This window comes from Nannospalax galili, unplaced genomic scaffold (genome assembly GCF_000622305.1).
Source record: "Nannospalax galili isolate Female #2095 unplaced genomic scaffold, S.galili_v1.0 scaffold1639, whole genome shotgun sequence".
Taxonomy (NCBI): domain Eukaryota; kingdom Metazoa; phylum Chordata; class Mammalia; order Rodentia; family Spalacidae; genus Nannospalax; species Nannospalax galili.
The window spans coordinates 511,432-528,729 of record NW_008343206.1 but is presented as its reverse complement, the minus strand read 5'-3'; the positions used below and the strand labels follow the sequence as shown (position 1 = coordinate 528,729).

The 17,298-nt window shown below is 51.6% G+C and overlaps 1 protein-coding gene across 2 annotated transcripts in view; it reads left to right on the top strand.

Annotated features, from left to right (window-relative positions):
* The window catches only part of Kcnq1 (potassium voltage-gated channel subfamily Q member 1), a 336,238-nt gene that overhangs the window by 257,460 nt on the left and 61,480 nt on the right, over positions 1-17,298 (top strand). For both annotated transcript variants that reach the window (XM_008839196.3, XM_008839195.3), the window contains 4 exons: positions 6,806-6,881; positions 10,446-10,540; positions 11,185-11,231; positions 11,925-11,986. In XM_008839196.3, the coding sequence (XP_008837418.1) occupies positions 6,806-6,881; positions 10,446-10,540; positions 11,185-11,231; positions 11,925-11,986 (280 nt within the window). The remainder of the gene's footprint in view (positions 1-6,805; positions 6,882-10,445; positions 10,541-11,184; positions 11,232-11,924; positions 11,987-17,298) is intronic.

The window sequence follows — 17,298 nt, the reverse complement described above, 5'->3', positions numbered from 1 at the left end:
ATCCCTCTGTGACTTTTGAGCTCTGGTTGTATAAATCTTCAACTTTGTGTGGGTTTTTGCAAAGTTTAAGGGAAAGTCTTACAAATATCAAGTCTTCTTGAACATGTTACAGCCCTCCATGAATTCAAATCACCTTCAACTTTTCACTAATGCCCAGCACTTCTCTGAACAGTCTTGCTCAAGAACAGTTTAAATAGATACACTGGACCTGGGGCTCTTACAGTTAGTGTCTGTACTTTGTACTCCAATCGTTTGTTGCTAGCAGATAGAAAGATTGTTGACTGTTGGTTTCCATCCTTTAGGAAAACCAGACTTGTCCTGTCTTGTAATCCTCCTTCCTCAGCCTCCAGAGTTCTAGGATTATGGATAAAGAGCCACCATCCGTGTTCTTGATAAATTCATTTATTATTGATTCTAATTGTTTATCTGAAGATTCCTAGAGTTTTTACATATGTAATGATGTCATTTGTAAACAGTAACAGCTTTATTTTTTTTCCTATTCAATTATTCCACCTTTTTAATTATATGTGTGTGTGTGTGTATGTGTATGTGTGTGTACACCACATTATGTGTATAGAGATCAGAGGGCAGCTTTGTGAAGTTGGTTCTCTCCTTCCACCATGTGGGTCCCAGAGATTGAACTCAAGTCACCAGGTTTGGTGGCAGGTACCTTATCCACTGAGCCATCTCACTGGCCTGGTCCTTCCACCTTTTTTTCAAAACCTTTGCTCACCTTAACCCACAGGCTAGGACTTTACGGATGCTGGTTTGTTTTTTTTTTTTTAAAAAACAACCATGGGACACACAGGCTCCAGAACAAAGTGATTTCTAGCTCACCGTCAGCATGATGTATGCTTAGCATTTAAAAGGTTGGTTGGTTGGTTTATTTCAGTTTTCAGGTTTTTAAAAATTGTATTCTCCTCTCTTTCTACTTTGCTACAAGTTATGTTTTTAATCAGGATGAGATCTTGTACTTTATGAAGTGCTTTTCTGCTTCTTTTGAGCTGATTATATGTTTTTCCTCATTCTGTTGATGTGGTGAGCTTTGTTGACTGATTTTCAAATGTTAAACCAGCCTTGCATAACTGGATTAAGCCCCACTGATCCTGGGCCTCGCCGGCTGCTGGTCTTTGGCTCGCACGTCCATGACAGACATTGCCCTTGCATTTCTTTCATGAATATCCTTGTCTGGTTTGGGCATCGGGGTCAGACCACCTCATAAAACTCCTCTAAGAAGATTTGTATGCAGTTATGATTTTCTTCTTTAACATGTTTGGAAGAATTTACTGGGAAGTCATGTAAACTGACTTTCCTTTGTGGGAAGATCATTAAAATTCCAAGTTTAATCTCATTAACATCAGGCAGTTTGTATTTATTTCTTCTGTATTTTAATGTGGGTTTGATGCATTCATCTATTTTATATTATCAAAATTATTTTTGTTCACATTATCCTCTGAATAGATTTTTTTAACGTGTCTAGCTCCACAGTGGTGTTCATTTTTCAATTCACGACACTGGTGATCTGTGACCCCCTTACCCCTCCATCTATCTCACTAAAAGTTTTATCAGTTTTATTAATCTGTCTGGAAAGCCAACTGCTGGCTTTGTTGGTTTCCTTTAATGCAGTGTTCGTTTTCATCGACTTACAGTCTTATCTTAATTATTTTCTCTTTTACTTCCTTTGGGTTTAAATTGGGTTTGTGTCAGTCTTTTCTTTAACTTCTCGAGCTAGGTTCTCGCCTCTCCTCTAGCGAGCCCGTGGAAGGCCACACATTCTCTCCTCTCCTCTAGGGAGCCCGTGGACGGCCACACATTCCCGCCTCTCCTCTAGCGAGCCCGTGGAAGGCCACACATTCTCTCCTCTCCTCTAGGGAGCCCGTGGACGGCCACACATTCTCGCCTCTCCTCTAGGGAGCCCATGGACGGCCACACATTCTCGCCTCTCCTCTAGCGAGCCCGTGGAAGGCCACACATTCTCGCCTCTCCTCTAGGGAGCCCATGGACGGCCACACATTCTCGCCTCTCCTCTAGCGAGCCCGTGGAAGGCCACACATTCTCGCCTCTCCTCTAGGGAGCCCATGGACGGCCACACATTCTTGCCTCTCCTCTAGGGAGCCCGTGGACGGCCACACATTCTCTCCTCTCCTCTAGGGAGCCCATGGACGGCCACACATTCTTGCCTCTCCTCTAGCGAGCCCGTGGAAGGCCACACATTTCCTTTCCTTGGTGTACATTGTTCACTGAATCTCAAACATTTAACTAGAATTTTTTTCTTTTAAAAAATTGTATCACATTTATTCATATGTGTTTTTGTGTGTGCATGTGTATGTGTGTTGGTATGTGGGTGCCACAGCCCATATGTGGAAGTCAGAGGACAACTTTCAGGAGTTGGTTCTCTCGTTCCATCGTGCGGGACCCTGGGATTGAACTCCGTTAGGCTTGGCGGCAAGCACCTTTATCTACTGAGCCATCTTGCCTGCCCTAAGACATGATCTTGTTAAATAGCCCAGGTTGGCCTCAAACTTATCTTCAAGCCTCAGCCTTCTAAGATTACAGACGTGCACCCCTACACCTAATTTAGCTGTACGTTTTAATGTATTTTTATTTTTCTTTAATGAATACTACTTTCCAGTTCATACAAGAGTTTTTTCTTTGACCCTTTGGTTAATTGTTTAATCTCCAAAGTACTTAGGGAGTTTCCTAGTGCTGCTTTGGGTTTGTAGTTTAGTTTCACTATGGTTAGAGAGTATGCTAAACTTGGTTTAGTGTCTCCGAAATTTATTGAAACTTTCTTTTAAAGCCTTGAGTTTGGTATCTTGGTAAGTGCCTGTCTGTGCCAGTCCACCACAGGGGTTTTGTCCACATCAGTTAAGGCAGACCACCGCCTGGATTTCTCATACTTGTTTCTGCTGGTGCTCGGTGCCTTCCCGCCTCCCGATCCATTACCAAGGAGGTGTGTTCAAATCTCCCATCATGGCTGTGGACTGCCTTTTACTTTTTTCTACCAGTTTGCTTTATATGGTTTGTACGTTTGCTTTGGTCTCTTTTTTTTGAGACAAGGTCTCTCTGTAGCCCCAGCTGGCCTGAAACTCACTGTATAGATGGGGCTGGCCTCGACCTCACAGAGATCTGCCTGCCTCTGCCTCCAGAGTGCTGGGAATGAAGGTGTGCACCATGGTGCCTGGCCCTTTATCTGTTTTGCGTTTATATTTGTAGGTGCATGCAGATTTGTAATTGATCTCTTTGTACAGTTTTAGTGTATGGTGTGGGTATGTGTGTGCATGTGTGTACATGTATGTGAAGGTCAGAGGACAACCTTGGGTGCCATTCCTCGGGCGCCATCCACATTTTTCTTCTTTGAGACAGGGTCTCTCCCTGGTCTAGAGCTTGCTCAGCGGGCTAGGCAGGCCACCTGTGAACCCAGGGATCTGCTTGTCGTGGCTCTCCCAAGCTGGGACCGCAGGCATGTGCCGCCATGCCTGGCTCCTGTATGTAGATTCTAGGGAACAAACTCAGGTCCTTATAAGTATATTACCAACTGAGCCACCTCCCTCAGCCCACCACTGACACTTTTTAATTAAGGAATAGTCTCCATTTTCTCCAGTTATGCATAAAGTCTCCTCTGCCTGGGCTAGTTTGCCCATCTGAGTTCTCTTTGGCCATACCATCATATATGTTTTTCTATCCTTTTATTAGCAACCTGTATTTTCATACTTTAAAGTGGATTTGTAACATTGTTTTTAATCCTGGTAACCTTGATTTATTCACTGAAGCATCTGTTCACTTTCCTATTCGTCTTTCTGCCTGCCTCTGTCTCCCTTTAATTCAATTTTCCCCTCATGCTACAAGCTAGCTACTTTTTTCTCTGTCCCTGAATAAACTTTTCTACTTCATTGCATCTTATCAAATTGCCTATTACATTCTTAATTTCCACTGTTGCCCTTTTGACTCTAGAATTTCTTTTTTCTTGGGGGGGCAGGGAGATGCTGAGGGGGGAGCAGGAGTGAGGCTGAGACAGCATCTCATGTAGCCCAAGGTGACTTCAAGTTCACCACAATGCAGAGAATGACCTTGAACTCCTGGTCTCCCTGCCTCCGCCTCCCAAGTGCTGGGAATGTAGGCATGCACCACCATGCACTGGTATAGAATTTTATTTTCGGTATTTGGACATAGCTTTTATCTCTCTGATGAAATCTCTCATCTTTTCACCCATTTTCTTGAATATGTTTCTTACAGCTATCTTAAAGTTCCCATCTAAAAAGTCTGATGCAAACCATCATCATCTATCTGACAATAAATGTCAGACCCTTGGGCTGCTCAGCTGTGGGCACTCCTGGGGGCAGAACACTCACTGTTTAACATGCCTGGAGCTGTCAACTGTTGCCCCAACTCCTTAGCTCTCCTTCTTGTGGCTTTTGGGCAGGCTATCTTGGACTTGCCGGGAGGCAGTAGTTTTCTAAGGGGGTAAAAGTGAAACCCATAAGTCCTCTTGAGGCTGAATTTCAGAACAGATGGTCTGCTTCTACTGGGGTGGAAATATACTCAAATCTTCAATGGGAGGAATGACCAGGGATCTGAAACTGTCGTTAACCAGCCACCACTTTTCACATTCCTTTCCAATACAAAGTTCATTGTCCTCCAACACACCTAGAGGTCTCACCAGCTGTAGATGGCACCATACAGAGCTCCCACCTCCCCTGTCATCTGCCTCTCCTCTCTGCTCCTAAAATCAATGCCACATATTATACAAGTCTGATAACACAGTGTCTAATCCCTGAATCTTATTAAGAGCTGTACTTACTCTACAGCACTGGGAACAGAACCCAGAGCCCTGCACTAGACAAGCACTCTACCACTGACCTATGTCCCCAGCCCCTCTCAACACTATCTTGAAACAGGATCTCACTAAGTTGCTCAGACTGACCTTGAACTCACTCTGTAACCCAAGCAGGCCTTGAACTTGTGATCTTCCTGCCTCGGCCATCCAAATAGCTGTGATTACAGCCTGGGCCACGGGAAGTTCCTAGTTTCTTTATCAGCTATCTGCTACTGAACAGCAAACCATAGCCAAATGTGGTGGCTGAGCAGTTATTCTCTTTGCTCACAGCTCCGTGGGTCAGGAGTTTGGACTCAGCTGTGCTGGAAGGTATGTCTGTGGCTGAGCTTGGGGTGACTCAGGCAGCGGCAACTTGCTCAGGGCTGGGTGGTCCAGAGTGGCCTCAGTCACATGCCTACAGTCAGTGCTGACTGATGGTGAGGCACCTCAACTCTTCCCCCTGTGGCCTCTCCAGCCACACTCTAAGCACATGTGGTTTCTACACAGGGTGAGCTCCCCAGAACTCTCACAGTCACATTAAGTCACAAGGTCAGCTTAAATTCAAGTAGTAGGAAAACAGCCCTATGTTCTGAGGGAGACGGCCAGTGGTAAGATTGCAGCCTGCCTCACACCTGCAGATCTCTATCTAAGGTTTGTCCCTTCCCTTGTTTTTCAACCTTTTATATATGGAAAAAAAAAAACAAGCAGAGGCTTCAAGATCTCTTTCTACAGATAATAGGATTTTTTTCTTCTAGAATGCAAAAAGAATCTGGGCTAGTTGGGGCTCAAGACAATGTGAGGCTAAGGGAGTGGGTGGGACCTCAACCGGAGGCTTTGGAGGTATACCGAGGTCCCCATCCTAGAAGGCTGCTGTCCCCAGTGATGTGAGTCTGTTGGCTTTTCTGATCTGCTCTCCTCCTTCCCAGCAGCCACCACTGCTGTGCAGTGCAAACCATGGCCACTTCCAAGAGGGAGTTATTGAGCTATGCCCTTGGACACCAGAATCTTCTTACCTGGTGTCCTGGTGTCTTTGCAGCCCAGGCTCCAGTGTTTTCCTCCCCGCCCAGGGAGCCCCACTGTCTCATCTGGCGAGGACATTTCCCACAATGCTCAGAGGAGGAAACACAGCCCGGAGGGTCGGCTGTTGTGTTTCCTGGGCTTCAGGCCCTTCACGTCCATCTTCTCCAGTGGTTTCCAGCAGCCATCTGTTGTTTCCGATGGGCCTTAGTCTGGCTAAGACGGGAGTTTCCAGCAGGCTGGCTGGTTGGGTATGAGCTTTGTAGCCAGGAGACTCTCGAGGCTTCTCCGTTGCCCCCGTGTCTTCTGGTCTCTTTTCTGTATTCATAGATGTCTCTAGCTGTGCTTCCTTCAGCAGCATTCCCCAACAGACCCCATTTCTATGAGGAGTCTGAGACAAGCAATGCAGAGCCCAGGGAACAATACTCCCTCATTAACATGGCCAGAAGCCCTGTTCTCTGAGGACTTTCCCTGACTCTGCTGGGAGTTAGAAGCACAGCCATTTAGGATACTGACTCCCATTCCACTTCTGAGAACTCAGTCCTTTTTCCCTTCTGCAGCTGATGCAAGCCCTTTCCCTTTTTCTTTAATTTAATTTATTTTTTATATTATGCATATGCATGTATTGCCTGTATTGCACCCGTGTCACGCAATTCCCGCAGAGGTCAGAAGAGGCTGTCAGATCCCCTGGAACTGGCGTTACGGACAGTTGTTAGCTGCCATGTGGGTGCTAGGATTTGAACCCAGGTCTTCTGCAAGAACAACCAGTGTCTTAACCGCTGAGCTATCTCTCCAGCCCCAAGCCCTTTCCCTTTTAGAAACCCCTTGCCCTCCCTTCACCGAGGCCAGGGCAGGTCTGGAAGCCCCGGGCTGACTACTCTCCCTCTTTCTGGAGGGGTGTCTGTGACATGCAGTGGTGGGAGACGACCACAACGAAAATTGCTCATACTTTGTTTCCCTCCTCTGTCACAGGCTGCGAGAACACCATCGGGCCACCATCAGGGTCATCAGGCGAATGCAGTACTTTGTGGCCAAGAAGAAATTCCAGGTGAGCCCATGCCCAGCTCAGTTGACCTCAAGAAGCCTAGGGCAGCATACCTTCACCTTCCCTGGGACATCCCTGCTCCCCAGGACAGCAGGCTCCGCCAAAGAGCCTGGAGGCCTCCTGCCCTCCCTCCTTGCTAATTAGAAGGAAACTCACGCTGTTTCTCCTCCCAGGGGTTCCCACAAGGTTGTATTAGTGAGAACCTGGCAATGTCAGAAAAAGCCAGCCTGCCCAAGTCCTCCCCACAGGAAGTGACGTCTGTCCTCAGCCAGCTCAGAACTCTTGCTGTCGGCTCCCCTTCGCCAACCCCGTTGAGTCTCGCTTAGGGCACAGAGTCTCCTGGGCTGGCAGGGCTGCAGCTCTAAGCTTCACTAACTGTCAGGCCTCTGGGAACCGTGGTTCTCCTGAGCCCCTGGGTCCAGACCAGGGAATGGAATGGGGTAGCAGACTGTGTTCCTCCTCTGTTGTGGGACAAGGTCATGGGGAGGGTGGAGCCTCTAAGCCTCACTCTGAGAACCTGTGAGTAGAAACAGCAAGGAGTAGAGGGTAGGGGTGACTGCGGTGACTGGTCTGAGTCCCTCAGCGAGGCCCCAGTGGCGGCCCTGTGCCTAGTTCTAGGCCATACCTTCCACATCAGGCTGTGGGATTGACAGGGGCCCCCTCAGCACAGCTCCCATCCCAGCCCTGGAGCAGCCATAACCTCCAAAGTCTATGGGAGATGGAAATTAGGGCACAGTCTCCATCCCAGGTGACCCTGGGTGGGGGTTTCCCCATATGTATTAGGAATGGGAGTTGGGGCAGAAGTGGAGCTGGGTCTCACTCCCTGCCATCCTCAGCTCAGCCACAGCTACTGCTGTTCCATCCTTAACAGCAGCCCCCGGGCTGGCTGCGGGTCCTCCTGCCAAGCTCTTGAGGCTAATAAGAGCAGCATGTGGCTCCCTGTCCTGGCCACAGTGGCATTCTGCTGCCATGACTCAATTGGACCAAACTATGCCCAAGTTCCCACAGGGCAGGGGATTCCTCACTGTCAAAAGGAATAACATCCATGCTCAGCAGACACCAGAAGCCGGGAGACATCTACAGTGTGCTCTGAAGGATCCAAAGGCCCCATGGAGATGGCACTTGGAGCTCTGGCTCTCCCTACTACCTAGAGCCCACGTACAGGCCCACTGCCCCTGCCTGTGGAGGAGCTGGTGGGGTACTGAGAGGGGCAGGGAGCAGAGCTGCCTACCACAGAACCAGTTCCTCCCAGGTGGGCAAGGGGGATATGGGACCCTGTGGGAGTATCACATCTGGGAAAGACAGCCTTCCCCAGGGGCAAAGGGAGGCTAGAGTGTGTCACCCTTACTGGGGAACAATGTAAGTAAAACAGCTAGTGTCACCCTGGTGAGGCAGAGGGTCATGGGGAATTACTAGGATGTGACCGTTCTCAGACTGAGGAGGGGTCCCTGTGGGTGCTGGGCTAAGTCCCATATGCAGTAGCCCAGGACCGTCTAGGCTATGTGGTGCTGTGCTGGGTGAGCACAGGATTCCCTGTGGATTACTTCTAGAATCTCTGTGTCCAGTGGAGCATGGGGACCCTCACGGTTTCCAGGAAGGCTCCTATTGGGTCAGAGGCCTCTTCAGTGGCCCATGCAGACTTAGTATCTGTGGCATAAAGGCTGCTGGCATGGGTGAGGGCTAAGCAGAGAGCCTTGGGGCCCTGTACTTCCTTCAAGCCTCAGGACACCAGCCAAGGTCCTAAGAGTAGCCCAGAATAGGCCAGGGAACCGTACTGCCCCCCCGCCAATTCTTCCCCCCTGCCCCTGACCCAGATGGCAGAGAAGCCTTGTGGGATACAAAGGCTTCTAAGCAAGAGCCAGGAAGGGCTGATGAGCTGGCTCTATTTCTGAGGACACAGGACAGGCCTCCAGCAAAGACAAGTGAGGCAGGGTGAGGCCTGAGTCCTAGTGGGGAGGGCTCCAAGGGCTCTAGGCTGCCCTGATGACCCAGATTTCTTACATCAAGTGTCCACCCACCTGCTCCCTCCCCTCCCCCACTGACCTAGCTGCAGGCATGCCTGTCTGCCTGCCTCGCTGGCCGATAAGTCCTTGGCCAGCCGCCCCTGTGTCTGGCCCAAGGAGCCAGGGCCTCTTAGCCCTTCAAGTTTGCCTTGAGCTCCCACATCCTCCGTCGGTCAGTCTGGACAGGCGGTATTATCTTGACTCATCTCTGGCTCCTGCTGCCACCAGGGAACATGGGCCCTGGGGAGAAGCTGAGATGGCTTCTTCTGCTGGCCCCAGGCAGACATTTAACAGAGTTCCCCTCGAGTCCCAACAATATCCTGGTGGGGGGCGGGTTGGCAGGTCCAAGATTAAGTCACCAAAGGCCTGGGATGCACTGGCTGTAGAGTGCCGGCGGGGCCCCGCCAACCATTCTTAACTGTGCCCCGCTCAAGCCCCCACCCTGCTCCTGAGGCCTGCATGTCTACATCTTCCCACCACACGCTTACCCTTGTCCTGCAAAGGCTCCTAACACAGGAACCCATGCACACCTTGAGAACAGTGGCCCATGGCTTTCCCATCTGTTGGCAGACCATCAAAAGGATCTTTCCTGCTCCAGGTCCAGGCCTGCACCACCTCGGCCGTGGCCCCAGCCCCTGCTTCCTCTCCCCTCCCCACTTACCCCATGCCTCACTAGGCACGTCTAGAGATGCCACATACTTTGTAAAGCATTTTGACCCACGAGACTGACTGCCGTGACTCAGGGTCACCTTCAGTGTGCAGTAAGGAAAGGTCCAGGCCCAGATGCGGCCATAGCCACACCTGACTCTGACAAGGTGCTGGCTCAGGGTTTCTGGAACTTTCTTACCCTCCATCTCTTTCATTTTCACACCCTCCCTGTCAGGCAGAGCAGAGTAGATCTGAACAACCCATCTTCCAGAAAGGAGGAACGGGACTCAGTATCCCATTTTAGAGAAGAGAGGAAAAAGACTTAGCATCTTACTTTGCAGAAGGGAGGGGTGGGGAGGTGGTATGTCATGTACTCTTTTAGTTGGCCCCCAATGCCATACAGACTTCCCACAGCACAGTCTAGGTCTAGAGAAGGAAGAACCTGTTGTGCCCAGGGCCACTCTGGGTACCAAGGCCACTGCATCTTCTGTGGCCTCTACACCCAGGCCTGTTGTGAGGTCAGGCTTAGGATGGAACTTAGGCAGAACTTCCTCATACATTCTTAGCTATGGAAGTCTCAAGAACAGCACTTGGGTACAGGCGAGTGATAAAGTCCCCAAGTCTTTGTTACTTCTGTAAGATGGAGATGCTAGGCTCTGACCGGCTCTTCCTAAGAAGCTTTGGAACCAGGGGCTGGAAGCCTGGTAAGAGGAGCTGGCCAGTCTTGCTGGTGAGTGGACAGGAGGCTGAGGCCCAGAGAGGCCAAACTGGCAGCCTGGGGTCATCTAGCCCCCAAGGGTCAAGCCCTGCTACTTTCTATGCTTAGAGCCAGGCCTCCCACATCACTGTGCCCATCGCTGTCTGCATTTAGAACTAAAACACAGGGGAAAGTGACATGAGTCTCTCTGGCTTACAGCAAGCACGGAAGCCCTATGACGTGCGAGATGTCATTGAGCAGTACTCCCAGGGCCACCTCAACCTCATGGTGCGCATCAAAGAGCTGCAGAGAAGGTGGGCACATGTGTGCGTGTGGGGGCATGCATCCCTGATGGGCTCTGCCCTAGCCCCATAGTAACAGTGTCTGTTCTAGCCTAGGCTGGGCCAGTGGAAGGAAAGAACCTTAAGTTCTTGATGAGACCCACCCCTCAGGTGTCCTCCATCCACGGATCTGCCCACCACTGGGCCTGGGCCTAGGGACCCTGACCATTGGGAGCCAACATGGTCTGGGATTCTGGCTTGGCTCCTGTTTCCATGGAAACAGTGTGGTCCTTAAGGCCCATCACAGGTTTGGACTGGGGAGGCTAGCTTCATAGGTTGGCATGGAAACCTAGCTCTGTATGTTACAACGTACAGCTGGGAGAATGCTGCTGTCCCTTCCGTGGTTGAGGCCAAAGGTTCAGGGCCTCCCGTTGTTGACTGCACTCATCCCCTTCAGAGGGGATGCCTAAACCAACGTCCACCCCTTATCACTGAGCTCCCTGCCTGGCCCTCTCAAGAGCATGGGCCTCAGGGCCCTTGGGTGCCTCTTGGTAGATCTTAGAGCAGCAGCAGTGTGTACCCCTGGAGTAGGTGGTATGCTATCCTGCTAGGCACAGTGGCCTGTCTGTGTGTGCCCTGGGCCACGTGTGAGCTGATGTCCCTCTCTTCCCTCCCAGGCTGGATCAGTCCATTGGGAAGCCATCCCTGTTCACCCCCATCTCAGGTGGGTATATCTGCATGGGTACCTGGATGGGGCAGCCCATGAGGGACTCTCCCTCTCATCCTCCTCCCCCATTTACCTCTCCATCACAATAGGCTACCAAGGCTTCCTGTGTGGAAACCGGTGGGAGCAGGTAGACCCCATGCTAGGCAAGGTGGCTGTAGACAGTCTATATAAAGGAATATTTTGGTTCATGAGCAAACCCACTGGGTCCCTTTAAATGACAGGCTTCTAGGGCATTGCGGTCAGACTTTGGGTGTGAAGACATGAGCTGAAGGCGTGTTTTTTGGTGATGGAAGCCTAGAGCGGGGGCCCTGCCTGGCTCAGGCTTTCAGGAACACACAAGGGCTCTCTGTGGGCTGGTTCTCGGCTCAGTGGAAACGCTCAGGTCCTCGGGACATGGGGCTGAACCACACCAGGGAAGGACAAAGCAAAGCATGTTCCTTAAAATGGAGCTGCCCAGGTTCAGTCAGGACTGCAACGCATAATCCAGTGTCCGAGACCATGGGGGCCCCAGAGCTGGGAAGAATCCACCCCGGGCCCTGGCATTCTTGCCACCGGGGCACTTAAAGAACATCTTTGCTGATTTGGATCTGCCAGATACCAGCCCCTCCGTCTCCTGCTCCCCAGGGTCTGGTCAGGCGTCCCTGCTCCACGCCCACAACGCACAGCCTGACTTTGTGCTTTATCTCGTAGAAAAGAGCAAGGATCGCGGTAGCAACACCATCGGTGCCCGCCTGAACCGGGTAGAGGACAAGGTAGGCTCCCGCATCTGCCCTGTCACCTCTGCTAGCGCCGTTCTCCGTGCCAACGTGGTACCCCACAGCAGCATCCTGCCACTCTGCTTGGTTCCTAGTGTGCACCCAGGATGTCGATGGGGCACGGAATATACAGTCTCCCCTCCTTCCACTCACTGAGGCCCACAAGCTCCTTCCCAAACTGAGGCTCAGGTCCAGCCCCTATCTGGCTGCACATCAGTCCCTCTGGAAGAAGGTGGGGCCAGGTGGCCTTCTAGTCCTTTGGTCAGAGGCACCTTTACTCTGGTAAGTGGCCCCACATGCCTGTGTGCTTCTCCATTGAGTTCTTGAGAGCCGCTGTGCATGGCGGGTAGGCAGTGCACTCCACAACTTTGTGCTCAGAAAATCAGAAGCCTGCCTACCTGCTGGCTATTTACCTGGTGTCCCCAGGCCAGTGGTCCTGCCCCTTCCCTGGGCAGGAAGGAGTAAGAACTTAAGGTCAGATACACCAAGACCTCCAACATGACCTGGCTTTCTCCCTCCATCCCCTCACCCGCTTTTGGCTCCAGGAGCCTCCTGGCAACGTCCTGGCCAGGAGGTGGCTGCAGCCAGACTTCCATCTGACCTCCCCGTGGGCCAGCTGTCTGGAGTCCTCACTGTAGGTAGGCCAAAACTTCAGCAGACTCAGGACTTGGCTGGGGTGGGTTCCTGGGTGGGGTCATCCTCACTTTTCCTGGAGAGGATCTAGCTCAGGATGGTATGGTAGGTTAAGATGGCCTTGTCTGGCCAGGACATCTTCAGTGTCCACTGTAGACTCTCAACTAGAGGAGGGCATAGAGTGGATCTTCACTCCCTGACTGTCCATAATCTCACGCTGTAGGATGTCACAGACCACATCGTCTGGTCAACTAGAACACTCCACTGCCCCCGGGTTCCGTGCCCACCACCCTGCTCTCAGGAACAGCTGCAGGCTCTGAGTCGCATGGGGGCTTTTCTTGGGCCCACAGTCTAACCCTCTGCTACTCTTTGAAGTTTCAGTGGTTTGAGGTGTGCTGTTATCTTGCTGGACAATTCGTCTGTGTACATGGATTTTGTCTGAACATAACTGAGAGGCTAAAAATAGTGGGATTTCAGCTGGGCAGGGAGTCTGGTGGCTGCTTGGTTGCCATAGTAACACCCAGCTCTGGCCCCCTTCCAGCTGGGGCTGCAACTGGGCAGGCGGGCAGGGCACAGCCTGGTTCACACAGGACAAGCCAGCTTTCCTTTCCTAAACCTAGGCACTAGGCTCTGAAGTTTCCCTGCTTCTTGCTGGCACAAGTGGCCCTAACCTGGGGCAGCCATGGGGCCCTGAGACCAGTAAAATGGGATCAAGGCAGAGAGGGTGGTCTGGACTCTAGATACTGACTGGACCCACTGGAGGGACTGGCCCACACTGTTGAACACTAGAAGCAAGTAGCCTCTGGCCATCAGGCCACTCGGATGGCTGGAGATCGGCCCATTTGGCAGGACGGAAACTAACACCCATAGGGTTCAGCTCACAAGGCCCAGGCTCAGTCGTGGCTCAGGAGCCCCGCTGTTGACTGACAGGATCAAGGAATAGCCTTGGCTTTCTGTCTCCTTTGCTTGTGGGTCTGTCTGCTAGATCGGGCTGACATGCCAGTCAGTGGGTCTATGGCTTGTGTCGAGAAGGCAGGTCCAGGCCTTCTCTAATGGACCACCAGCCACCTACTCAACCCCCTCAGCTGCCCCAAGACCTTCTTGGTCAAGGCTGCCTTTACTGACCAGTCCTGCTGCTGACAAGAATCAGGCAGTCTCCCCAGACAGCACTGGCTGAATTCTGTGTGTAGAGACTGTCAGAGTCCCTGGTACTAGAGTTACAGACAGTTTTAACTGCCATGTGAATGGGAATCAAACCCAGGTCCTCTGCAAGGGCAGTTTTTGTTTGTGTGTGTGTGTATGTGTGTGTGTGTGTTTGTTTGTGTGTGTGTGTGTGTGTGTGTGTGTGTTGTGTGTTGTGTGTTGTGTGTGAGCCTTCCCATCCCAGAAGCCTGTGAGCAGCCCCTTGTTACCATTCCCAGATGATCCCTGCCCCCAATTTCCTGCCCAGGTTCTACCCCCTCCCACTGTCCCAGCTTTCCCATTCTGCCCATTGCCCTTAGGACAGACCAGGAGTCTGGTGTCCCTTGCAAGTAACAAAGAGTGGTAGATAGGATCTCTTCAAATCAGTGCTCCCCTTCCCAGGCTCAAGATATGGCTGCCCAGCAGCTGACTGGGGTCTAAGAACCAGGTCACACCCCCTACGTGACCAAGGTGGAGCTGGTGCTGGCCTCGGGACAGGGATGGAATTATGTGCCCCGTGTGTTCTGTCAGATCAGAACAACAAAGGGCTGGTTTCCAGAGTCTGTGGTCCCTGGGGGCAAGGTTTAGGAACAAAGCTGGGCTGAGCCTCAGAGCTCCTGGTGACCTTGGCCCCCTCTGGGCTCTGAGCCAGGGTTGCAGGGATGCTGGGATCCCACAGCAAGTGCCTCCTGGACACTACCTGTCACCCACTGCCCCTAGATGGTTAAGATGGAGGAGTGGATCCTCTGCCCAGGGCCATGGTCCACAATGAACCAAGGCCCCTCCCAGGGGTCTGGCCTGGACCCCAGCTGGATGTCAAGGGGTTGACAAGAACGCACTGACCTGGATGGCCCATGGCAGCCTTCCCAGCTCCTCCCATGTCCGGGACCACTGCCCCCTATGGGGACAGACCCTGGGAAAGGGCTTGGCTGGGCCCAGAGGGCACAGTGGCATGGCCAGGGCCCCACATTATCACAGTTATCAACGCAACCATCGGGACCAGAAACAACCCAAGCGCAATCTTGCTGACCTTGGGAAGAAGGGGACAGGAAATCCCAGGGAGCCCAGCAGAGCCAGTGCCAGCCAGCCTGGCTGAGTCCAGCTAGTGCCCCTGGGTTTCCCCTCCCTCCCATCTCTAACAGGCTGGCAGAAATCGAGGCTATAAGCACCCAGTGGTTTGCCATAGTCCACTCAGCCCCGGGGCTATGAAGTGTGTCCCAGCATAGGCCAGCACAGGACAGGGGCCTTTGGGACTTGCAGTCAATGGGACCCCACTCGTGGGAGGGGATCAGGCTAAGGGCCATGGATAACTGGAGTGTCTACTTGTAAGGAGTTACAGGGGAAGCCAGCTGAACTTAGTCAGGGTGCCTCAGTTTCATTGGTCAAGAACTCCCTTAGGAGTTCATTCTGGGGAGAATCGGAACACCCTTTATGCAGAAGTTCTGGTCTGTGTGGATCTTGCTTGGTAGGGGAGGGTCTGTATGCAGTGCCCCCCACTCATCCTGTAGTGTTCCCACTCTCTGGGGACCACCTCTGTGGCTGATGCCATTGAGGCTCTGCCTCCTGTGATGACCCCACATGCCCCAGTCTGTGGGACCTCACAGCTCAGATCTGTTCTAAACTGACTTTCTGTTACTTTACTGTTAAAGTATCTGACGGTTTAAACTCAGACTCAGTTTTTACTGTTTGTTACTAACTTCTTTGTTCTGGGAATGGCTCTCATTTTCCCAAATAAATCTACTTTTATAAGTGTAAAAACTGGGGCACAGGTAATCAAGCCATCTCCCAAGGCCACAAAGTTAGTTCTATAAAGAGCTGGTCCCCCAGGAGGACACAGATAAGAGGACGGATAAGGCACAGGGAATGCAGGGAGTTTCAGCAGTGTGAAGGCCCCTTGGAAGACAGGCCAGAACCAGCTCTGAAAGCCAGGCTGAGAGGGGCAAGTGGCCAGACCGGTGGCCCCAGTGGTCAGAAGTGACCATTCAAGATGGTGCAAGCCGCCTGTCATCCCTACAGCTGGAGCTCCCAGAGCTCTGCTCTCTGTCCCCGTTCCCTGATCCCGCACTGGTCTGCCCGGTATCCCGGGCTTCTTCAAATGTAGAACCCACAGAGGAGGCTGCACCCACCCTCCCGGCCCCATAGTGTTCTTAGGTCTTCTTGGACCTAGACCCGCTGCAATGTTTATTTTGCAAGCTAAGCTCACACCGCTGCACTGATACGCGGATCACAGTGGGGCCAAGATTCTGTTTCTGCAGGAAATGTCTGTGGCTCAAAGCCGGACACAGGGGAGCTCTGGTTTCCAGACCCGGTTCACAGGGCATCTTGGGAGGAAGGGGCCCCAGCACCCAGCACTCTTTCTGCCCATTTCTGTCCCAGAAGACAGGCCCTGTACACTTGCTTCCCATGAGAAAACATCACCCAGCCCCTGCCATGTGTCTTTATCCCAAGGACCCTCTCCTGCCCCCGAGGCCTACAAGGACCCCAAGGCCCTGTCATCCCAGGCTGTTCCCTGAATGCCTAGCTCCATCTTTGCCCTCCAGCCAGATGTTCAGTGGTGCCCAGGCCTTCATCCTCTCTTACTGGGGGATTAGTTATATTGGCATCTCATCCCTCACACGCACTTGATCCTGCTCTGCTGTCCTTATTGACCTGTGGCGCTTCACAGATTAAGCGGTGAGGTGTTGCCTCCCGTGCTACATCCTGGTCATTTTTTGTGTAAGACTCAAATGTTTGTCTCTCTTGAATGTTTCTCAGAACTTGAAGGCAAAACCATCGCACTGCTGTCTCCTTCGATTATCAGTTAGTGTTCTGATGACTCGGAGGGCTGCGAACTACTGGGGCTCTTTACTTCTCAGGGCAGTTTTGACGTGACGGAGCCGAGGAATTTGTACCTTTCATCTTGGTTTTCATCTCATTGGCGTTCATTGAACATCTGTAACACACGCATTTGCTCCTGTTCTCAAAGCTGTCCCCTGCCCTCCTCATGTGAGCCCCCCGCAATGTGATCAAGCCTGTCCCGCAGTCCCCGCTTTCATTAACACCTTCTATTTATGGGTTTCTTGGGGTTTTGTGGGGGTTTTGGTCTTGTTTTCTTAGGTTTTTTGTTTGTTTGTTTGAAACAGGGTCTCTGTGTAGTCCCAGCTTCCCGGAACTGCCTACATAGACCAGACTGGCCTCAGTCTCACAGAGACCTACCTTTGCCTCCTGAATGGTGGGATTAAAGGTGTGCACCACCAGGCCCGGCTTATCGATATTTTCACCAAGCTATCGGCTTTTTATCTTCCCTCTTGTGGATTTTATTTTGTTCATTTGCCTCTTTTCTTCCTTCTATTCACTTGGCCTTAATATATTTTTCTTTCTCTAACTGCTTAAACTAGATAATTACGAAGATCAGATTTTCTAGATTCCTAGGCATTTAGGGCCATACCATGCTAGCTATTTATAGCACTTAAGTTATAAATTTTTCTCTAAATATCACTGGAATTTTGGAATTT